At 45.5% G+C, this 25,271-nt stretch overlaps 1 protein-coding gene across 2 annotated transcripts; it reads left to right on the forward strand.

Moving 5' to 3' along the window:
• Positions 1-624: 624 nt before the first annotated feature.
• Positions 625-23,159, forward strand: LOC139442447 (potassium channel subfamily K member 1-like). Of its 2 annotated transcripts, none has more exons than XM_071223258.1 (4): positions 625-880; positions 19,865-20,008; positions 20,728-21,126; positions 21,349-23,159. In XM_071223258.1, exons 1-4 carry the CDS (start codon positions 697-699, stop codon positions 21,579-21,581), a joined length of 960 nt encoding a protein of 319 aa, XP_071079359.1. In that variant the 5' UTR covers positions 625-696; the 3' UTR covers positions 21,582-23,159. The 2 variants fall into 2 exon arrangements, with proteins under 2 accessions (XP_071079359.1, XP_071079358.1); XM_071223257.1 differs by lacking the exon at positions 625-880 and adding an exon at positions 6,105-6,297.
• Positions 23,160-25,271: the final 2,112 nt, after the last annotated feature.

Here is a 25,271-nt window from a genome sequence, read left to right on the forward strand (position 1 = left end):
CACCAGACCAACACTATACTGCCAGTGTCACCAGACCAACACTATACTGCCAGTGTCACCAGACCAACACTATACTGCCAGTGTCACCAGACCAACACTATACTGCCAGTGTCACCAGACCAACACTATACTGCCAGTGTCACCTGACTAACACTATACTGTCAGTGTCACCAGACCAACACTATACTGCCAGTGTCACCAGACCAACACTATACTGCCAGTGTCACCAGACCAACACTATACTGCCAGTGTCACCAGACCAACACTATACTGCCAGTGTCACCAGACCAACACTATACTGCCAGTGTCACCTGACCAACACTATACTGCCAGTGTCACCAGACCAACACTATACTGCCAGTGTCACCAGACCAACACTATACTGCCGGTGTCTTCGCCCAATCCCTACTGCCACCATCACCCTCCCCAGACGATACCATCACAAACACTAGTCCACATGGCGCAACTCAATAGTAAGCTGACAGATATTGTATGACGCCATGAGTGGGATTTCCCAAAGCTTGACCTTGAAGGAATCCCTGATCACTGGACGTAGCTGCGTCAAGGCTTGTCTTTCGCGATCAATACAGCACCCAGTTTCCTTGCAGGGACATTACACTGGTCCCGCTAGCGTCGTCTGCTCGTGTTGTGCACGTCGGTGCTGAGAGGGAACGGACCCGACATACTGTAAGCAACATGCTCACCGAACTGAGGCGTAGTAACGTGCGACTGATTGGCTTGTGCGTATTTTATGTTCTGTTCCTTATCATCGGAGCAGCGATATTCGCAGCAATAGAAGGCCCTCGAGAATCAAGCCTGGTCAAGCATCTCCAGACTGTCAGAAACACATTCCGTGCGTCCTACCAACACTGCCTGTCAGGTAACACTCTCTCATTTCAGATTCCATGTTATTAAATCATTCTCACACCACACAGACACCTCAAAAAGAGGTTCAGGTTGAAAACAGCGGCACATGATGCTACCATATGGTGGGCTGGTGGAAGGTCAATGAGAACGGCCAGCAGCAGTCCTCGACCAGGTCTAGCAGACTGGTGATTGGTGATTCAGTCTGACGGTGCCTGTCTCTGCATGACTTGTGTCAGCTTCTGTTTGCATTATCTTGTTTATTGGACATTTGTGGGCTTCTGTAAGGCCGTGGCAACACTTACTATGGCGAAACACTGTTTCCTAGTCTATCAAATTAGCTGGCTCTCCTTTACATGTTGGAGAAATGTCAGCACTATATTCGTAGCGATTAGGGAGTCATTATTCGGTCATTTCATAATCAATGGTAAAATAACAGACGGAAAGTACATTCACCAGCTTCTGGCGCAGAAAGCAAACTGTGGAAGGTGTCGGCTAATTGTCCCCGACTCATTGAAGTATATACTTTATGGTTAGGTAATTACCGAATTACCGACATCAGCTGTAGCTGTGATATCCCGGGATTAACAGTTTTCTGTAGCAGTCATCCATTCTCTGTGTCCCCGGGGTATTTACCAATTGTTGTACCAATTGGTAATGATTCAATAGAAACGCGTCTAAAGTTCACAATGGCGTTATCATAAAAAAGACGATTTATTCTCATGTCAAAGAGATTTGTGTGATTGCATGGGAACAATCGATTTAGTTAATGCCAAGGGTAACTGTGGCGCGAGGAAGGGACGGGCGTGGCCAATGGTGTTGTGTTCCACCCCGGCCTGTGTTCCACCCCGGCCAGTGTTCCACCCCGGCCAGTGTTCCACCCCGGCCAGTGTTCCACCCCGGCCTGTGTTCCTTTTGAATTCTCCAGGGTATCCTTGCCACAGTCATGTTTGAACCGCGCAAATTGTTATTATTAATATTAGCCACATACTGACAATGAAAGTATTTTCAGGAAATGCACGATACATTTGACTCCTACACTGTGATGTTATATACGATACCATCTGATATCAGATACATATACAACACGAATCATATTGTTCATATGTATATGTTACACCTAATCTGTGCAACTGCACATTGCGTGCATTGGACAGGCCGTTTGCCCAATGGGTGCAATGGGCAATACAGCTTGCCCAATGAACGGCAATGTGCAAACAATTATCTGCGTATTGCATGCAATGGGCACTAGCTGTGAATGAAAAGTAATTATCCAAATAGTTCACAATATGGGCAACCAGCTTGCCCATTTCACGCAATAGGCAGGTAATTGTTCTGCCCAAAGCACGCAATTGAAATTGTTATTGTTTTACATGTTTTGTTTTAAATAAAGTAAACACTGTTATTAAGTGAATAAACTGTAATAAATAACATCCAAACAAATATGTGATTTTAAGGCTCGGTGAATAGATCCTTATAAAATAACTTTGTCATTTTGACTTCTGTGAATAAGAGTTTAAAACTCATACACGTCACTGTCCATTGCATGCATTGGGCAAGCTGGGCAAGCTGGGCACAGGGCCTGCCCAATACACGCAATGACAGTTGCACACATTGGGTGTTACATATACATGTATGATACCAGACAATGAGGGAACATGTACGCTCGCACATATCCGTTATTTCCGATATATGTTAATGGTACCAGCATGTGTACATCTGTTCATCTTCTTGTAGATGCGTTCATAAAATGTTAGTGAGTGAGTTAGTATGGTTTTTACGCCGCTTTTAGCAATATTCCAGCAATATCACGGCTGGGGACACCAGACATGGGCTTCACACATTGTACCCATGTCGGGAATCGAACCCGGGTCTTTGGCGTGACAAGCGAACGCTTTAACCGTTTGACGCACTTCTTAGCTTAACTACTTGGCCGTGAAAGGTGAAGCTGAGCATCATAACTTGTTGGTGCTGTATGGTTTCGCTGAGAGACTGTAATTTGACTGAAGAATTTGGGGATGGCAACAGATCTAAGGGAAGCCATCAAGATACGTCTATGCTAAGACAGAGACAAGGGAAAAGGAACGACTAATCGATGTTTGTCTTGTGTATGTGAGTCGCCTCGTAGGTGCATGGACCTGTCTGTCTTGCTGTGAGAGTGGCATCGTGGCTGCATGGACCTGTCTGTCTTGCCCGTGAGAGTGTCCTCAAAGCTGCATGGAACTCTCTGTCTTGCCTGTGAGAGTGTCCTCAAAGCTGCATGGAACTCTCTGTCTTGTCTGTAAGGGTGGCCCCATAGCTGCATGGACCTGTCGGTATTGTCTGTGAGAATGGCCTTGTGGCTGCATGGACCTGTCTGTCGTGTCTGTGAGAGTGGCCTCATAGCTTCGTGGACCTGTCTGTCTTGTCTGTGAGAGTGGCCTCGTGGCTGCATTGACCTGTCTGTCTTGTCTGTGAGAGCGGCCTCATAGCTGCATGGACCTGTCTGTCTTGTCTGTGAGAGTGGCCTTGTGGCTGCATTGACCTGTCTGTCTTGTCTGTGAGAGCGGCCTCATTGCTGCATGGACCTGTCTGTCTTGTCTGTGAGAGCGGCCTCGTGGCTGCATTGACCTGTCTGTCTTGTCTGTGAGAGCGGCCTCATAGCTGCATGGACCTGTCTGTCTTGTCTGTGAGAATGGCCTTGTGGCTGCATGGACCTGTCTGTCTTGTCTGTGAGAGTGGCCTCATAGCTTCGTGGACCTGTATCTCTTTGGTATATGAGTGGCCTCATAGATGCATGGACCTGTCAGTCTTGTCTGTGAGAGTGGCCTCGTGGCTGCATTGACCTGTCTGTCTTTTCTGTGAGAGTGGCCTCGTGGCTGCATGGACCTGTCTGTCCTGAATGTGAGTATGGCCTCCAGGCTGCATGGACCTCTATGTCTTGTCTGTGAGAGCCCTTGTCAATATGTGAACTTGATCACCCAGCAGGCCGGATATCTAGCCCTTGTCACAATATGCACTAGATCTCCGAGCAAGTCTGGCATCTAGCCCTTGTCAATATGTGAACTTGATCACCCAGCAGGCCGGATATCTAGCCCATGTCACTATATGCACTAGATCTCCCAGCAAGTCTGGCATCTAGCCTTTGTCAATATGTGCACTTGATCCCCCAGCAGGCTAGATATCTTGCCCCTGTCCCTATATGCACTAGATCTCCGAGCAAGTCTGGCATCTAGCCCTTGTCAATATGTGAACTTGATCACCCAGCAGGCCGGATATCTAGCCCATGTCACTATATGCACTAGATCTCCCAGCAAGTCTGGCATCTAGCCCTTGTCAATATGTGAACTTGATCACCCAGCAGGCTAGATATCTTGCCCCTGTCCCTATATGCACTAGATCTCCGAGCAAGTCTGGCATCTAGCCCTTGTCAATATGTGAACTTGATCACCCAGCAGGCCGGATATCTAGCCCATGTCACTATATGCACTAGATCTCCCAGCAAGTCTGGCATCTAGCCCTTGTCAATATGTGAACTTGATCACCCAGCAGGTCAGATATCTAGCCCCTGCCACTATATGCACTAGATCTCCCAGCAACCGAGGCATCTATCTCTGGTCAATATGTGGATTAAATCAGCCTTCTGCCCAGCTAAATATCCCCTGTCAATATGTGCACTATATATTCCAGCAGGTCTGGCATCTATCATCTGTCAATATGTGCACTAAATATCCCAGAAACGGAGTCATCTGGCCCCTGTCAATACGACTGTGAAGCACAACTTAACTGCGTGGTGCAGTTTCCCTCGAGTTTGTGGGACAGTACCATTGCGTAGCATGGCACGAGTGTGTGAGACAGTGTTATTGTGTAGCATATACGAGTGTGTGAGACAGTGTTATTGTGTAGCATATACGAGTGTATGAGACAGTGTTATTGTGTAGCATATACGAGTGTGTGAGACAGTGTTATTGTGTAGCATATACGAGTGTGTGAGACAGTGTTATTGTATAGCATGGCACGAGTGTATGAGACAGTGTTTTTGTGTAGCATACACGAGTGTGTGAGACAGTGTTATTGTGTAGCATATACGAGTGTGTGAGACAGTGTTATTGTATAGCATGACACGAGTGTGTGAGACAGTGTTATTGTGTAGCATATACGAGTGTGTGAGACAGTGTTTTTGTGTAGCATACACGAGTGTGTGAGACAGTGTTATTGTGTAGCATATACGAGTGTGTGAGACAGTGTTATTGTATAGCATGACACGAGTGTGTGAGACAGTGTTATTGTGTAGCATATACGAGTGTGTGAGACAGTGTTATTGTATAACATGACACGACTGTGTGAGATAGTGTTATTGTGTAGTATGACACGAGTGTGTGAGACAGTGTTATTGTATAGCATGACACGAGTGTATGAGACAGTGTTATTGTATAGCATGACACGAGTGTGTGAGACAGTGTTATTGTATAGCATGACACGAGTGTGTGAGACAGTGTTATAGTATAGCATGACACGAGTGTGTGAGACAGTGTTATTGTATAACATGACACGATTGTGTGAGACAGTGTTATTGTATAACGTGACACGAGTGTGTGAGACAGTGTTATTGTATAACATGACACGAGTGTGTGAGACAGTGTTTTTGTATAGCATGACACGAGTGTGTGGGACATTGTTATTGTATAACATGACACGAGTGTGTGAGACAGTGTTATTGTATATCATGACACAAGTGTGTGAGACAGTGTTATTGTATAACATGACACGAGTGTGTGAGACAGTGTTATTGTATAACATGACACGAGTGTGTGGGACATTGTTATTGCATAGCATAGCTTTCATTTAGCTAGTAAACCTGAACGTGAGAAGGCATGATAAGTCTCCAATGGAACAGTTGCTAAACGACGGTAAACGCGAAAATGAACTGATTTTGGAATTCCTTTCTCTCTCTGTTATTTACGTGGTCTGTGTCAGATAATAGATGCACTCGGCACTGAGTAATTACAACAGTATGCCTCAGCTAAAATGTTGCATTCATGTTCCATTAACATCGACAATGGCAGGTAAACTGCAATAGCTCACACCCTCGCCTCAATATGTGTCACATGACAATCTCTTGTTAATGGAGAAACAGGTGTTATAATAAATAACCTAGCATCGATTACTACCTGACGCCCCTTCTGCTGAGTAGACTCTCCGAAATGATGTAGTTGTTGGTGATTATATCTGGTGACATTTCATATGGTATGCACTCCAACATGGATGACAGCTTGCAGCGCCGCTGTGCCATACCGACTATCAAGTTTGTTTCACTCTGTCTGTTTCTCGTACTTTACATCTGCTTTGGGGCCGCAATCTTCCAAGTGCTAGAGCGTCCGCTGGAAGATGACTTAGTCAAAAACCTGAAATTTGAGAGGAAAAAGTTTCTTAAGGAAAATTCCTGTTTATCTGGTAAGTATCTTCATGGGATTTAAACAACATATGTACATAACTGACAATTCTGGAGAGGCGGTTCACCATATGTCGCGCAAGGTGTTGTGAATATAAACTGTAACTAATCCTGTAGCTTCGTGGTCAATTGTCAGGTCGAAGCAACAGCAGATAACGCATTGGTTAGTTGCAACGAGGAGCTTTCGGGAGAAACTGCTTTGGGGTTTGTTTACGATTATCAGTATTAATGACAAAAGCTAACTAAAAACGCCAAAGCGTGATTTTGGTTTTGTCACACAACTGTGATAATGTGCTCTCCTTTCCAACTGAGATAATGCCTTTGTTGAGTATTTAGTCAGGATAAGGATGTGAGTTATCCGAATCATTTACCGCCTGTAGATAATCTTTACTGTTGCATCGACTTAAAACGTGACATGAATGTATCTGAAATGATGAAGTTATATTTGAATCCTTTGCCGTGAAATATAACCAGCGAAATAATGAATAACTGTTCCTCAATGGTAATATCAATCTCTTTCTCTAACGCGTTATACCGTTTTAATGACTGCGGATGAATTAATCAATTTTACTCATCACTAGATCCTTTATTTAAGTTAAATCTGAATCAACCATGCTTCACAAAGCGCAGTTAATCCATACATAGAGGTGATCCCATCCATGCAGACAACCACGGATCATATTTCGGTGTACGAGTAGAAAACATGTTGATGCTTATATGATGACGCTACGGAACTTGTTTGACCTAGTGTAGTGTATTAGCCTTGTGCACAGCTAGGGAAGTACAGGAGACAGATGTGCAGGTCTGGTCGGTCGGAACCAACACAGATTCATAAACAATACCAGGAGACATATAATTAACACTTACAATCCACACATATCAGCAGTGCGTTATTAACGCATCTTTACACCCCGCCATCAAAGGAGCGGGAGGATATAGGAGGACATTCACGTCAAGGCTAATGTACAACAAGGTTTATGCGATTGCGAATGAGGAAATGTATTTCACTGACTCGATGGTGTCCCTTGGATAGTACTTATCCAATAGGGGTGAGGGGAATACAATACATAGACATGAAATACAGATCATGTAGGATCATCTTTGAGCTGGAGTTTAAGTTCTCTCAACTATAGTATTCAAAGATGACGTCTCTTAAACACTGTGGAAGTGAAGTGCTATATAGCAGATAGGTACATTGCCGCAGCACACATGAACTATATGGCAGATACGTACACTGATACACTATAGATGAACCGTAGAGCAGGTACATTGATACCATGTTATGAACTAAAAAGAATATGTGAATATTGCTGTAACATACATGAACAAAATAGCAGATGGGAATATTGGTGCAACATTCATAGACTATAAGGCAGATGGGAATATTGGTGCTACATTCATAGGCTATAAGGCAGATGGGAATATTGGTGCAACATTCATAGACTATAAGGCAGATGGGAATATTGCTGCAACATTCATAGACTGTAAGGCAGATGGGAATATTGCTGCAACATTCATAGACTGTAAGGCAGTTGGGAATATTGCTGCAACATTCATAGCCTATAAGGCAGATGGGAATATTGCTGCAACGTTCATAGACTATAAGGCAGATGGGAATATTGGTGCAACATTCATAGACTATAAGGCAGATTGGAATATTGCTGCAACATTCATAGACTGTAAGGCAGATGGGAATATTGCTGCAACATTCATAGACTGTAAGGCAGATGGGAATATTGCTGCAACATTCATAGACTGTAAGGCAGATGGGAATATTGCTGCAACATTCATAGACTGTAAGGCAGATGGGAATATTGCTGCAACATTCATAGACTGTAAGGCAGATGGGAATATTGCTGCAACATTCATAGACTATAAGGCAGATGGGAATATTGCTAAAACGTTCATAGACTATAAGGCAGATGGGAATATTGCTGCAACATTCATAGACTGTAAGGCAGATGGGAATATTGCTGTAACGTTCATAGCCTATAAGGCAGATGGGAATATTGCTAAAACGTTCATAGACTATAAGGCAGATGGGAATATTGCTGCAACGTTCATAGACTATAAGGCAGATGGGAATATTGCTGCAACGTTCATAGACTATAAGGCAGATGGGAATATTGCTGCAACATTCATAGACTGTAAGGCAGTTGGGAATATTGCTGCAACATTCATAGCCTATAAGGCAGATGGGAATATTGCTGCAACATTCATAGACTGTAAGGCAGATGGGAATATTGCTGCAACATTCATAGACTGTAAGGCAGTTGGGAATATTGCTGCAACATTCATAGCCTATAAGGCAGATGGGAATATTGCTGCAACGTTCATAGACTATAAGGCAGATGGGAATATTGGTGCAACATTCATAGACTATAAGGCAGATTGGAATATTGCTGCAACATTCATAGACTGTAAGGCAGATGGGAATATTGCTGCAACATTCATAGACTGTAAGGCAGATGGGAATATTGCTGCAACATTCATAGACTGTAAGGCAGATGGGAATATTGCTGCAACATTCATAGACTGTAAGGCAGATGGGAATATTGCTGCAACATTCATAGACTGTAAGGCAGATGGGAATATTGCTGCAACATTCATAGACTATAAGGCAGATGGGAATATTGCTAAAACGTTCATAGACTATAAGGCAGATGGGAATATTGCTGCAACATTCATAGACTGTAAGGCAGATGGGAATATTGCTGTAACGTTCATAGCCTATAAGGCAGATGGGGATATTGCTAAAACGTTCATAGACTATAAGGCAGATGGGAATATTGCTGCAACGTTCATAGACTATAAGGCAGATGGGAATATTGCTGCAACGTTCATAGACTATAAGGCAGATGGGAATATTGCTGCAACATTCATAGACTGTAAGGCAGTTGGGAATATTGCTGCAACATTCATAGACTGTAAGGCAGATGGGAATATTGCTAAAAGGTTCATAGACTATAAGGCAGATGGGAATATTGCTGCAACATTCATAGACTGAGAGGCAGTTGGGAATATTGCTGCAACATTCATAGACTGTAAGGCAGATGGGAATATTGTACTGTACTGTACTGTAGATGGTAACAAAACCGTAACAGTACTGTAACATGACCGACATGTGTGGAATACCCAGCAGAACACTGAAACCTATATCAGATGGAGACAGGGTTGAAAGCTCACTGTATATATGGGTGTTTATTTCCTGAATTAATCAAAATAGGTTTTTGCTTCGGAATTCAAGTTGTTTGATTGAATGAATGTAATTTCATTTGCAATATAATGAACATTACGTACAGTCAGTGATGCAAAAAATATTCTAATATTTCATGACGAACACTCTTTCCGTATATTGAAAACTGCCATTGTGATAATTACCATGGCGACTGGTACCAGCATACTGCATAACGCATGTGTAAGTTTACATCACATTACAAAATAATGACATTATACTTTCATGAGATGCTTGTAGACATTCATAATATTCCCAATTCATAATTTGTTTTGAATATCAATACGGTCGTGTTATCCAATATGACATATGCTCATCATGTGATATATATCTATATATATGTTCCCACTGAGAAGAATATCCATTTTGTCCCGTGTGAGACAGGATACACATCTGTTAAGAACACACCATTATGTCCCGTGTGAGACAGAATACACATCTGTTAAGAACACCATTATGTCCCGTGTGAGACAGGATACACATCTGTTAAGAACACCATTATGTCCCGTGTGAGACAGGATACACATCTGTTAAGAACACCATTATGTCCCGTGTGAGACAGAACACACATCTGTTAAGAACACCATTATGTCCCGTGTGAGACAGAACACACATCTGTTAAGAACACCATTTTGTCCCGTGTGAGACAGAACACACATCTGTTAAGAACACCATTATGTCCCGTGTGAGACAGAACACACATCTGTTAAGAACACCCATTATGTCCCGTGTGAGACAGGATACACATCTGTTAAGAACACCCATTATGTCCCGTGTGAGACAGAATACACATCTGTTAAGAACACCCATTTTGTCCCATGTGAGACAGGATTCACATCTGTTAAGAACACCATTATGTCCCGTGTGAGACAGAATACACATCTGTTAAGAACACCCATTATGTCTCGTGTGAGACAGAATACACATCTGTTAAGAACACCCATTTTGGCCCGTCTGAGAGAGAATACACATCTGTTAAGAACACCCATTATGTCCCGTGTGAGACAGAATACACATCTGTTAAGAACACCCATTATGTCCCGTGTGAGACAGGATACACATCTGTTAAGAACACCCATTATGTCCCGTGTGAAACAGGATACACATCTGTTAAGAACACCATTATGTCCCGTGTGAGACAGAACACACATCTGTTAAGAAAACCCAGAATTTCTTCTTTTTGTGGAAAAAAACTTTGAAAAGGACTCCCAAGCCCTCGAGACCATCCCGCCCCATAAAATCAAATGTCTGTCTATGTGGGTGGTTGCAAGCAGGACTGAGTATATGGGTGGTTGCAAGCAGGACTGAGTATATGGGTGGTTGCAAGCAGGACAGACTATATGGGTGGTTGCAGTGAGTGAGTGAGTATGTGGGTGGGTGCAAGCAGGACTGACTATGTGGGTGGTTGCAAGCAGGACTGACTATATGGGTGGTTGCAAGCAGGACTGACTATGTGGGTGGTTGCAAGCAGGACTGAGTATATGGGTGGTTGCAAGCAGGACTGACTATGTGGTTGGTTGCAAGCAGGACTGACTATGTGGGTGGTTGCAAGCAGGACTGACTATGTGGGTGGTTGCAAGCAGGACTGAGTATATGGGTGGTTGCAAGCAGGACTGACTATGTGGGCGGTTGCAAGCAGGACTGACTATATGGGTGGTTGCAGTGAGTGAGTGAGTATGTGGGTGGTTGCAAGCAGGACTGACTATGTGGGCGGTTGCAAGCAGGACTGACTATATGGGTGGTTGCAGTGAGTGAGTGAGTATGTGGGTGGTTGCAAGCAGGACTGACTATGTGGGTGGTTGCAAGCAGGACTGACTATATGGGTGGTTGCAAGCAGGACTGACTATGTGGGTGGTTGCAAGCAGGACTGAGTATATGGGTGGTTGCAAGCAGGGCTGAGTATGTGGGTGGTTGCAAGCAGGACTGACTATGTGGGTGGTTGCAAGCAGGACTGACTATGTGGGCGGTTGCAAGCAGGACTGACTATGTGGGCGGTTGCAAGCAGGACTGACTATATGGGTGGTTGCAAGCAGGACTGACTATGTGGGCGGTTGCAAGCAGGACTGACTATGTGGGTGGTTGCAAGCAGGACTGACTATGTGGGTGGTTGCAAGCAGGACTGACTATGTGGGTGGTTGCAGTGAGTGAGTGAGTATATGGGTGGTTGCAAGCAGGACTGACTATGTGGGTGGTTGCAAGCAGGACTGACTATGTGGGTGGTTGCAGTGAGTGAGTGAGTATATGGGTGGTTGCAAGCAGGACTGACTATGTGGGTGGTTGCAAGCAGGACTGACTATGTGGGCGGTTGCAAGCAGGACTGAGTATATGGGTGGTTGCAAGCAGGACTGACTATGTGGGTGGTTGCAAGCAGGACTGACTATGTGGGTGGTTGCAGTGAGTGAGTGAGTATATGGGTGGTTGCAAGCAGGACTGACTATGTGGGTGGTTGCAAGCAGGACTGACTATGTGGGTGGTTGCAAACAGGACTGACTATGTGGGTGGTTGCAAGCAGGACTGACTATGTGGGTGGTTGCAGAGAGTGAGTGAGTATATGGGTGGTTGCAAGCAGGACTGACTATGTGGGTGGTTGCAAGCAGGACTGACTATGTGGGTGGTTGCAAGCAGGACTGACTATGTGGGTGGTTGCAAGCAGGACTGACTATGTGGGCGGTTGCAAGCAGGACTGACTATGTGGGTGGTTGCAAGCAGGACTGACTATGTGGGTGGTTGCAAGCAGGACTGACTATGTGGGTGGTTGCAAGCAGGACTGACTATGTGGGTGCAAGGTGCAAGCAGGACTGACTATGTGGGTGGGTGCAAGCAGGACTGACTATGTGGGTGGGTGCAAGCACGACTGACTGTGTGGGTGGTTGCAAGCAGGACTGACTATGTGGGTGGTTGCAAGCAGGACTGACTATGTGGGTGGGTGCAAGCAGGACTGAGTATATGGGTGGTTGCAAGCAGGACAGACTATATGGGTGGTTGCAGTGAGTGAGTGAGTATGTGGGTGGGTGCAAGCAGGACTGACTATGTGGGTGGTTGCAAGCAGGACTGACTATGTGGGTGGTTGCAAGCAGGACTGACTATGTGGGTGGTTGCAGTGAGTGAGTGAGTATATGGGTGGTTGCAAGCAGGACTGACTATGTGGGTGGTTGCAAGCAGGACTGACTATGTGGGTGGTTGCAGTGAGTGAGTGAGTATATGGGTGGTTGCAAGCAGGACTGACTATGTGGGTGGTTGCAAGCAGGACTGACTATGTGGGCGGTTGCAAGCAGGACTGAGTATATGGGTGGTTGCAAGCAGGACTGACTATGTGGGTGGTTGCAAGCAGGACTGACTATGTGGGTGGTTGCAGTGAGTGAGTGAGTATATGGGTGGTTGCAAGCAGGACTGACTATGTGGGTGGTTGCAAGCAGGACTGACTATGTGGGTGGTTGCAAACAGGACTGACTATGTGGGTGGTTGCAAGCAGGACTGACTATGTGGGTGGTTGCAGAGAGTGAGTGAGTATATGGGTGGTTGCAAGCAGGACTGACTATGTGGGTGGTTGCAAGCAGGACTGACTATGTGGGTGGTTGCAAGCAGGACTGACTATGTGGGTGGTTGCAAGCAGGACTGACTATGTGGGCGGTTGCAAGCAGGACTGACTATGTGGGTGGTTGCAAGCAGGACTGACTATGTGGGTGGTTGCAAGCAGGACTGACTATGTGGGTGGTTGCAAGCAGGACTGACTATGTGGGTGCAAGGTGCAAGCAGGACTGACTATGTGGGTGGTTGCAAGCAGGACCGACTATGTGGGTGGGTGCAAGCACGACTGACTGTGTGGGTGGTTGCAAGCAGGACTGACTATGTGGGTGGTTGCAAGCAGGACTGACTATGTGGGTGGGTGCAAGCAGGACTGAGTATATGGGTGGTTGCAAGCAGGACAGACTATATGGGTGGTTGCAGTGAGTGAGTGAGTATGTGGGTGGGTGCAAGCAGGACTGACTATGTGGGTGGTTGCAAGCAGGACTGACTATATGGGTGGTTGCAAGCAGGACTGACTATGTGGTTGGTTGCAAGCAGGACTGACTATGTGGGTGGTTGCAAGCAGGACTGACTATGTGGGTGGTTGCAAGCAGGACTGAGTATATGGGTGGTTGCAAGCAGGACTGACTATGTGGGCGGTTGCAAGCAGGACTGACTATATGGGTGGTTGCAGTGAGTGAGTGAGTATGTGGGTGGTTGCAAGCAGGACTGACTATGTGGGCGGTTGCAAGCAGGACTGACTATATGGGTGGTTGCAGTGAGTGAGTGAGTATGTGGGTGGTTGCAAGCAGGACTGACTATGTGGGTGGTTGCAAGCAGGACTGACTATATGGGTGGTTGCAAGCAGGACTGACTATGTGGGTGGTTGCAAGCAGGACTGAGTATATGGGTGGTTGCAAGCAGGGCTGAGTATGTGGGTGGTTGCAAGCAGGACTGACTATGTGGGTGGTTGCAAGCAGGACTGACTATGTGGGCGGTTGCAAGCAGGACTGACTATGTGGGCGGTTGCAAGCAGGACTGACTATATGGGTGGTTGCAAGCAGGACTGACTATGTGGGCGGTTGCAAGCAGGACTGACTATGTGGGTGGTTGCAAGCAGGACTGACTATGTGGGTGGTTGCAAGCAGGACTGACTATGTGGGTGGTTGCAGTGAGTGAGTGAGTATATGGGTGGTTGCAAGCAGGACTGACTATGTGGGTGGTTGCAAGCAGGACTGACTATGTGGGTGGTTGCAGTGAGTGAGTGAGTATATGGGTGGTTGCAAGCAGGACTGACTATGTGGGTGGTTGCAAGCAGGACTGACTATGTGGGCGGTTGCAAGCAGGACTGAGTATATGGGTGGTTGCAAGCAGGACTGACTATGTGGGTGGTTGCAAGCAGGACTGACTATGTGGGTGGTTGCAGTGAGTGAGTGAGTATATGGGTGGTTGCAAGCAGGACTGACTATGTGGGTGGTTGCAAGCAGGACTGACTATGTGGGTGGTTGCAAACAGGACTGACTATGTGGGTGGTTGCAAGCAGGACTGACTATGTGGGTGGTTGCAGAGAGTGAGTGAGTATATGGGTGGTTGCAAGCAGGACTGACTATGTGGGTGGTTGCAAGCAGGACTGACTATGTGGGTGGTTGCAAGCAGGACTGACTATGTGGGTGGTTGCAAGCAGGACTGACTATGTGGGCGGTTGCAAGCAGGACTGACTATGTGGGTGGTTGCAAGCAGGACTGACTATGTGGGTGGTTGCAAGCAGGACTGACTATGTGGGTGGTTGCAAGCAGGACTGACTATGTGGGTGCAAGGTGCAAGCAGGACTGACTATGTGGGTGGGTGCAAGCAGGACCGACTATGTGGGTGGGTGCAAGCACGACTGACTGTGTGGGTGGTTGCAAGCAGGACTGACTATGTGGGTGGTTGCAAGCAGGACTGACTATGTGGGTGGGTGCAAGCAGGACTGAGTATATGGGTGGTTGCAAGCAGGACTGACTATGTGGGTGGTTGCAAGCAGGACTGACTATGTGGGTGGTTGCAGTGAGTGAGTGAGTATATGGGTGGTTGCAAGCAGGACTGACTATGTGGGTGGTTGCAAGCAGGACTGACTATGTGGGTGGTTGCAAGCAGGACTGACTATGTGGGTGGGTGCAAGCAGGACTGACTATGTGGGTGGTTGCAAGCAGGACTGACTATGTGGGTGGTTGCAAGCAGGACTGACTATGTGGGTGATTGCAGTGAGTGAGTGAGTATATGGGTGGTTGCAAGCAGGACTGACTATGTGGGTGGTTGCAAGCAGGACTGACTATGTGGGTGGTTGCAAGCAGGACTGACTATATGGGTGGTTGCAGTGAGTGAGTGAGTATGTGGGTGGTTGCAAGCAGGACTGACTATGTGGGTGGGTGCAAGCAGGACTGACTATGTGGGTGGTTGCAAGCAGGACTGACTATGTGGGTGGTTGCAAGCAGGACTGACTATGTGGGTGGTTGCAAGCAGGACTGACTATGTGGGTGGTTGCAGTGAGTGAGTGAGTATATGGGTGGTTGCAAGCAGGACTGACTATGTGGGTGGTTGCAAGCAGGACTGACTATGTGGGTGGTTGCAGTGAGTGAGTGAGTATATGGGTGGTTGCAAGCAGGACTGACTATGTGGGTGGTTGCAAGCAGGACTGACTATGTGGGTGGTTGCAGTGAGTGAGTGAGTATATGGATGGTTGCAAGCAGGACTGACTATGTGGGTGGGTGCAAGCAGGACTGACTATGTGGGTGGTTGCAAGCAGGACTGACTATGTGGGTGGTTGCAAGCAGGACTGACTGTGTGGGTGGTTGCAAGCAGGACTGACTATGTGGGTGGTTGCAAGCAGGACTGACTATGTGGGTGGTTGCAAGCAGGACTGACTATGTGGGTGGGTGCAAGCAGGACTGACTATGTCGGTGGGTGCAAGCACGACTGACTATGTGGGTGCAAGGTGCAAGCAGGACTGACTATGTGGGTGGGTGCAAGCACGACTGACTATGTGGGTGGGTGCAAGCACGACTGACTATGTGGGTGGGTGCAAGCACGACTGACTATGTGGGTGGTTGCAAGCAGGACTGACTATGTGGGTGGTTGCAAGCAGGACTGACTATGTGGGTGCAAGGTGCAAGCAGGACTGACTATGTGGGTGGTTGTTAGAAGAAATTTGAACCTCTGGGGACCATGTCCAAACTGAAACAGCTTCTGTCGTTAAGACAAACAAATCAACTGAGACTTTAAAACAAAACGAATAAATTTCTTAGCGCTTTCCTTTACTTCTAAGCAGCAAACTCTCTGGTCTTGTACACAACAGACGTAATGCAAAATTAACGTACCGTTTGTATTGGTTTCAACAAAATCAGTAACGGTACTCTCGGGTCACTGGAGTTTCTGTGTCATAGATCACTTGATTGTCTGGTTTGTTTACAGGCTGACGTCGCATGGCAGGAGTACTGCTGTGCTGCGTCAGGCAATAAATACCTACGTTTTTAATGCAAATTGTATGAATGGCGGGTGCTACCGGTAGGGAAGGACATGCTAACCCTTTTCGCGAAAAACCAGTATGTTCGTTAGTTCGTCGAACTAATCTAATATATCTAGAGTATGAGTAAATCTTTATATATTAACCAACATGTATCGTTTTTCGTCGGTGAGTATATATGACTCCGTAGCTATTATAAGCTTTCTTCCAGAGACGAAAGAAGGAAGGCTAACCCTCAGCTTAGGACATGCTTACCCTTTTCGCGAACAGCTGGTTTCATCACTAATTTTCAGTGGTCCATTCGTATAATTTCCACATTTTTTTCCCCTTTACACCAAGTGGAATCTGTTTCTGCACAAAATCTAAGGCTGGTTATTCTCTTGCATTGACAATTTATATTATGATTACTCACGGTTAGTGACTGTAGCATCACAGTGAGAGGAGACCCTGAATTAACTTGCACAGATGAAATCAATTGATTTATTGTAGCTGTTCGCTGACATCTGTGTTGTATCGGCCTGGCTTTGTAGTCGGTAGTGTATAGAACAACATATGCTTATTGAAAATTCAGCTGTATTTGTGCAACTGTTTCCTTACATAGGTCGATGCGCCCACATTAGATGCAAGTCACTATGTTATCCTTACGAAAGATGCATGCGGTAGAGAAGGAAACAGTCCAATAGCCATAATAGTGTCGGTTTTTGTATCCGGTGTGACTTCTGCCACCGATGTGTTCAGGGTGGAGACTATGGAAGACATTTTTAATGCAACTCGTCTCCATTCGTATACGCCCCTTGAAGATTCGGGTTAGAATAGGTCTTCAGCAACCCATACTTGTCGTAAGAGGCGACTAACGGGATCGGGTTGCCAGGCTCGATGACTTGGTTGATACATGTCATCGTATTACAAGTACGTGCATCGATGCTCATGATATCAATCACTGGATTGTCTGGTCGAGATTCAATTATTTACAGACCGCCGTCATATAGCTGGAATACTGCTGAGCGCGGCGTTAAACAACAAACAAACAAATCATATGTTTACGCATTTATAACAAACTGTGTTAATTGTCAATTTACTCTGTTAGACAACTAGTATTAGCTGACGTACATGTAACAAAGGACAAATGATTTCTGGTTTGAAAGGTCACAACTGAGTTGAATGACCTTGAGTCAACTGACGGTGTTTTTTTCGCGATTTGTTGAAAATTGTTTTAGAAAAAACATGATAAATAGGATGTGAGCTCGACATATTTTTCTGTAGTTTATGTAGTTTTATGTCCTTTTCGGTATCCATAACGGTATCACCTTCTTTCCTCGAACGGAACCAACCTCCCCCCCAGCAACAAATACATCACACCCAACACCACCTATCCCCCACCCAGCGTCACCTACTACACACCCAGCACCGGCACGCCCAACACTACCTACTTTACACCCAACACCACCTATCCCTAACCCAGCATCATCAACCCCCACCCCCCAAAAAAACCCCACACCCACACCCAACACCACTTACCCGACACCCAATACCAACTACCTCTCACCAAGCATAACCTACTACACACCAAACACCGCCCCCCCCCCCCCCCCCCCCACCCACCACCACCACACACCCAACACCACCTGCTTGACATCCTACACCACACCTAACCCTAGCCCCGCATTACCTACCACACACCGACCCCCCGCCAGCCCCCCACCCCACCCCATCACCTACTCCACACCCAAAACCGCATACCCAAAACTGAACGTCACCTCCTTCTAACAGAACCACCTATCCCACGACCAGTACAACTACCTCACCCAAGCACCACCTCCACACACTCAACACCATCTGCCCACACCTCTCACCACCTACCTCATCCAAACACCACTTACCTCAACCCCAGCACCACCTTCTTTCCCATACACACCACTTACCTCACCCCCAGCACCACCTACCTTCCCATACACACCACTTACCTCACCCCCAGCACCACCTACCTTCCCATACACACCACTTACCTCACCCCCAGCACCACCTACCTTCCCATACACACCACTTACCTCACCCCCAGCACCACCTACCTTCCCATACACACCACTTACCTCAACCCCAGCACCACCTACCTTCCGATACACACCACTTACCTCACCCCCAGCACCACCTACCTTCCCATACACACCACTTACCTCAACCCCAGCACCACCTACCTTCCTATACACACCACTTACCTCACCCCAAGCACCACCTACCTTCCCATACACACCACTTACCTCACCCCCAGCACCACCTACCTTCCCATACACACCACTTACCTCACCCCCAGCACCACCTACCTTCCCATACACACCACTTACCTCACCCCCAGCACCACCTACCTTCCCATACACACCACTTACCTCACCCCCCCCCCCCCCACCCCCCCCCCCCCACACACACTCACCCCAACACCACCTACCTTCCCATACACACCACTTACCTCACCCTAAACACCATTCACCTCACCCTAAGCAAGCCTACCACACCTCCAACACCACTTGTCTCATCACAACACCCTGATATGACCTTTGAGCACGTCGCTATATATCTAGCAATCATACTGAACGCGACGTTGTACCTCATCTTTAGCATCAGGGATATTAGATGCTTCTGACAATGACTGTCCATCATGGTGTTCTCATCTGTCTCTCTGTCCCGTGGAGATCCGGGGTAGAACAGGTCTTCACCAACCCATGCTTGCCATAAAAGGCGACTATGCTTGTCGTTACGGGATCGGGTGGTCAGGCTCGCTGACTTGGTTCATGCATGTCATCGATATTGAACTTAGTTGTACACGTAATTGAAATGTATGGTTTTACTGCATACATTGAGCTTTGAACAAAGGTCATACAAAATAAGATAATTAACATTAAAAAGATTCCCTACAAACAACAGACATGATCAAGTCTACATCCTGCTGAACTTGTCGTAATAAAGGCGATTAATATTCGCATCACAGTGATGCAGACGCCAAAAAGATCGTCTAACTTAGAATCGAGTATGAATGCCAGGTACATATTGCCATTTCCCATGTAGTTGAATATATATATACCTAGCACTCGTTTTACGTCCTAAACGAAAACACTTGACATACTCTGAACTGTTTCACCACATACGTCGCTTTATCCCTTTGAACAACAATATCTCCTGCTTCAGCGAGTAACTTGATAACTAAAAATGTCAAAAAATGTCAAAAGGTGGTTGTGGTGGTGGCACCATCCCCGCACCAACATCATCCGCCTTTGTTGACTGCGACAGTGACGTCAAGGTTCTTCAGCACTTGTCTGTATTGTTGTTTCAGAGCAAGCTCTAGAGGCCTTCATTGTTGAGGTCGTTGAGGCTGCTAACAGGGGAGTCTCGGCAGCTCGCAATGTGTCCATGTCTGAACCCAACTGGAGTTTCGGCCAATCAATGTTCTTTGCTGGGACTGTGCTCACGACCATAGGTAAGACTCCCCCCTTTTTCTGCCGAAGGCTTGACTCCTCTCAAGTGCTTTGGAGACAATGTTCTAAAAGGATTGTGCTTTACTCAGACAAGCGACGTGTTGCTAGTTGTTATTACCTCAGAGTTGAGAAAAATATGATATACGGTATTCGACGTAATAAACGCCCAGGGCGCTCTCAAAATTAGAAATTGGGGCTCTCATTAGAATATTATTTTGGTGAAAGATCGTACATTTCGTGGTTTATGCTGACAGCCTGAAATGTTTATATACGACAGATGTATTTTTCCATAATTTAATTGCCCTGAATATATATTTATGGGTGCATATAACACGCGAGTGCGTATTATACAGTCTTGGGTACATTGATCAATCGGAAGGGGTGCAAATTGGGATTGTCCCTTTGCCAAAATATTAGCAAATATCGCCGTGTGCGCTTATTACGTCGAATGCGGTAATTACACTATAATTACTGGTTGAGTATCTCAACTGTGTTTAGATGTTGATCTCATTATTGCTGGTTGAGTATCTCAACTGTGTGCCGATGATGAGTATATCTGCTGTTTCCAGGAGATTACTGGTATTTCAACTGTCTTGCAGTTCATGCCAGCTGAACATATATATTGCCATTCTGTTGAATTTCTACAAGTGACATTTTGAAGGATTCTTACAATACAATTGTATTGCCAAATACACAGTTACTGATGAGTATTCTATTGTAGGTTACGGTCGAGTGACTCCCCTCTCTGACGCCGGCAAGGCGTTCTGTATCGTGTACGCTGTGATAGGCATTCCCCTGACACTGATTCTGTTCACGGCTGTGGTGGAGCGGCTCATGCTCCCCACCAAGATGTTCCTGTACTTCCTGTTCCGGCAGCTGGGGCACATCTACAAGGTCTTCCACATCCAGCTCCTCCACCTCTTCATCGTCTTCTCCTTCATCTTCACGTTTTTCTTCCTCATCCCCGCTGGTATTTACACTGCACTTGAACCCGACTGGAACTACCTGGACGCCTTCTACTACTGCTTCATCTCCCTCACTACCGTCGGTCTGGGCGACTACATCCCCGGCGACAACTGGCAACAACACTACAGGGCACTGTACAAAGTTGCCACCACAGGTAGGTACACCTCATATACAGTAAACTATGTTTATAACGAACACGCTTATAACGAACTGGCGGATATAACGTTCTGTTTTCTGTTCCCGGGCATTTGCTGTGTATATCCTGTATGTATGCCTATAACGAACTACGGTTATAACGAACTAAAATTAGTGGCCCTTTGAGTTCGTTCTGTTGACACACACTGTCAATGTTACACTGCACGTGTTCCTGTTTCAGGGTACCTCCTCCTTGGACTTATAATGATGATGCTGCTAGTTGCGGTTGTTTACGACATCCCAGAACTCAATATAGGCTTTCATTTTTACCTGAAGAGCGACGGCATTGAAACTGAGCGTGTTAGTCTGAAATCATCAAATGAATCCAAAGGTCCTAAATATACCAAACATGTTGACGAACCAGAGCCCACACAGAGTTACCAGGGGCAAACAATTCCCGCTGAGGGGGAGTAGATCTACGCTGGAACCAGTAAACACCCTGGGTTGGTACGTTACACGAGGCTGTGCAGCAAGAGGCACCAATGGCAGCCTCTCATCTTACGGGCCTACAGCAGCACTTGATAATACACAAAGTAAGAGAGACGATTCTACATTGTGTGCGGAATATAAACATTAAACCCGACTACAATGTGGACAGAGGTTTCTCTTCTTTTGAAAATAGCGTGCTTATTCAAACAAGTGAATTGATTATCTGGTGTTTTCAACAATGGAATTCCCCGTTGTTATAAACATCATATGTGAGTGAATCTCAGTATTGAAAATGTAGTGAACGCCGGGCCCTGTGATCCTACACTGGTTGTTGTACACTTGAATATCTGTGATATGATTTAATATATGTTTCCATCGCCGTTGTGTACCCATTCCTTTAATGTATAACATACTTGCCTCTGTTTGTATGAGTAGTATATGCAGATGTTTTAATTGATATCATAATAATTCAACTTCAACTCAGTACAGCTAGTTCTTCTAAACTCTTAACGTGACTCACTTGATGATTGTAAAGAATGTACTGATATTCAAAAACAGTAGCCAATAATCATCATATAGATGTGTCAGGTAAATAACGCGATCTGCAACCAGATGTCACACACTTAACACCTGTGACAAAGATATGCACAGGATTTATATAGAGAAGGCCGACCATTTGAGAGTCCGTGTGTGGAGACTGGGATGGGGTTTGGGGTTTGGTTTGGTTTGGTTTGTTGTTTAACGCCGCACTCAGCAATATTCCGGCTACATGACGGCGGTCGGTAAATAATCGAGTCTGGACCAGACAATCCAGTGATTAATATCATGAGCATCGGTCCACGAATCGAGATTAGATATTTTTCATCAATAGCTTCAAATCCAGATATCTATTTATTTAAAACTACAAGATGTAACATGGATGACACAGACGTGTACATGTAACAAGATGACATCCGTGTAGATGTAACCTGATGACACAGTCCGTGTACACATAACCTGATGATACAGACCGTGTACATGTAACATGACGACACAGACCGTGTACACATTACCTGATGACACAGACCGTGTACACATAACCTGATGATACAGACCGTGTACATGTAACATGACGACACAGACCGTGTACACATTACCTGATGACACAGACCGTGTACACATAACCTGATGACACAGACTGTGTACACATAACCTGATGACACAGACCGTGTACACATAACCTGATGACACAGACTGTGTACACATAACCTGATGACACAGACTGTGTACACATAACCTGATGACACAGACCGTGTCCATGTAACCTGATGACACAGACCGTGTACACATAACACGACGACACAGACCGCGTACACATAACCTGATGACATTTACCGTGTACACATAACATGACGACACAGACCGTGTACACATAACATGATGACACAGACCGTGTACATATAACCTGATGACACAGACTGTGTACACATAACCTGATGACACAGACTGTGTAGACATAACCTGATGACACAGACCGTGTCCATGTAACCTGATGACACAGACCGTGTACACATAACCTGACGACACAGACCGTGTACACATAACCTGATGACATTTACCGTGTACACATAACATGATGACACAGACCGTGTACATGTAACACGACGACACAGACCGTGTACACATAACCTGATGACACAGACCGTGTACACATAACCTGATGACACAGACCGTGTACACATAACATGATGACACAGACCGTGTACACATAACCTGATGACACAGACCATGTACACATTACCTGATGACACAGACCGTGTACATGTAACATGACGACATAGACCGTGTACACATAACACGACGACACAAATCATGTACACATAACACGACGACACAAATCATGTACACATAACACGACGACACAAATCATGTACACATAACACGACGACACAAATCGTGTACACATAACAGGACGACACAAATCGTGTACATGTAACATGAATCATATGCATCTTCTCTACTAGTTCTCCCTCGCATTACGAATCCAGTGTCCAAGGACCCCCTCTTGAACTACAAGCTTAATCACACATTGTTTATAACTACACCTTGAGACAATGAGGGTCCGAAGCATTTTTCTCCTATAACTTCTTTCAATAATCTCGACTCTCCAATACAGAGTATCTCTACGATGTTCACAAATGCGAGCTTGACATCTTGTTGGCAGACTGCTGATCAAATGACGAAAGAGCGACCATGTTTTATACTTACTCTGTGGGACTTCCAAGCCCAAGTGATTTTCAAATCTCTGCTTTACAACAGCTTTCAATATGATCGTTTTAATGTTTTGAACGTGGTGTTCGATGTATGTGGGTGGCACTTTAATCAAACGTAAGTGTGTTCATTTCGCAAATCAGGTGCCGTTGTTCAAAGTGATCTCAGCGTAACGGTGATCGCAACTCCCAGTCCTTAACATGGACTGACGACAGTCGTGGCACTAAGGTTGTTCTGTACAGGGGCACCAGGCGAGCACAACATGAAAAACTCTTATCCGACGTTATTGTTTGTTTCCTGTGTGTTGAATGTCTGGAAGATGCACTGTTGATGTAATACCGTGTTCTGATACTGTTATCGGTGTCTCTATTGTCATTACATCGTCAAATACCGGACGAAGAAACGTTGCTTGTTCGTGCACACTAAGTATATTACTTGTATGTTGTTGAACTTAATAAACTTGATGAATCGTTAGACATGTTTTCTTTTCCACGGCAAATTGAAAAGCACGAAATGTTACCTTTCATTAAGCTCACCTGACCTATCCAAACACATATATCCTTGGTTTTGATAACAAAATACAAGCATCAGGAGACGACATATCCATCCCGATTTGGTGCGATATGGAATTGGAGTTTTGACTATTTCTACCTCACTTTTGACACACACACACACACACACACACACACACACACACACACACACACACACACACACACACACACACACACACACACACACACACACACACACACACACACACACACACACACACACACACACACACGTGGGTGTTCTCTTCGTCTGTAACGAAAACAATTGTGCTCTTCAGTTTTAAAATAAATCCCACATCATCAAAAGAAATCTAGAAATGTTGTTCATGGTTTGGGAGTTCTGCTACGGAAACGAGCCCTACACAAAATTCCATTCTTAATTGTCGTCATGAAAACCTAAAACGTATAAAATAAAAAATATCCAAAATCATCAAAAGGCACCGTTTCACCATTCAACTGATCTGTAAAGCAAATTTCAAAAAGAAATATTCAACGGTTTGGGGGTTCTGCTCCGAAAGCGGACGGGATATCGGACTTAGGCCTTAGTTGAGAGAACCTTCGATATGAAGTTACATACTGACGGATATAACGGATTGTTTTTTAGTCCCCGTCATTTGCTGTGTATATGCTGTATACATGCTTATAACGAAATACGGTCATAACGAACAAAGTGATCCCTTTGTGTTCGTTATAACCGTAGTTTACTGTAGTAACATAGAGGGGTGAACGGGATTCTATTTAGCTGAATGAGACAAGTAGCCCTCAAATGTCGTGTATTTATATTAAACAAGTTGTTTTAGATAATAGATAATGTCGTGATTACATCCAACCTCTACATGCCTGGCATAAAGACTCTACAGGATATACACAG

Source organism: Haliotis cracherodii, unplaced genomic scaffold, assembly GCF_022045235.1.
Source record: "Haliotis cracherodii isolate W230 unplaced genomic scaffold, xgHalCrac1.p SCAF_5, whole genome shotgun sequence".
NCBI lineage: Eukaryota > Metazoa > Mollusca > Gastropoda > Lepetellida > Haliotidae > Haliotis > Haliotis cracherodii.

What these genes read in the sequence shown, in the direction of transcription:
- LOC139442447 (XM_071223257.1), top strand. Translation starts at nt 6,105, where the DNA reads ATGGATGACAGCTTGCAGCGCCGCTGTGCCATACCGACTATCAAGTTT. An exon ending in GGAAAATTCCTGTTTATCTG is followed by an intron (nt 6,298 to 19,864) that starts GTAAGTATCTTC and finishes TTGTTGTTTCAG; the next exon opens with AGCAAGCTCTAGAGGCCTTC. An exon ending in GTACAAAGTTGCCACCACAG is followed by an intron (nt 21,127 to 21,348) that starts GTAGGTACACCT and finishes TTCCTGTTTCAG; the next exon opens with GGTACCTCCTCCTTGGACTT.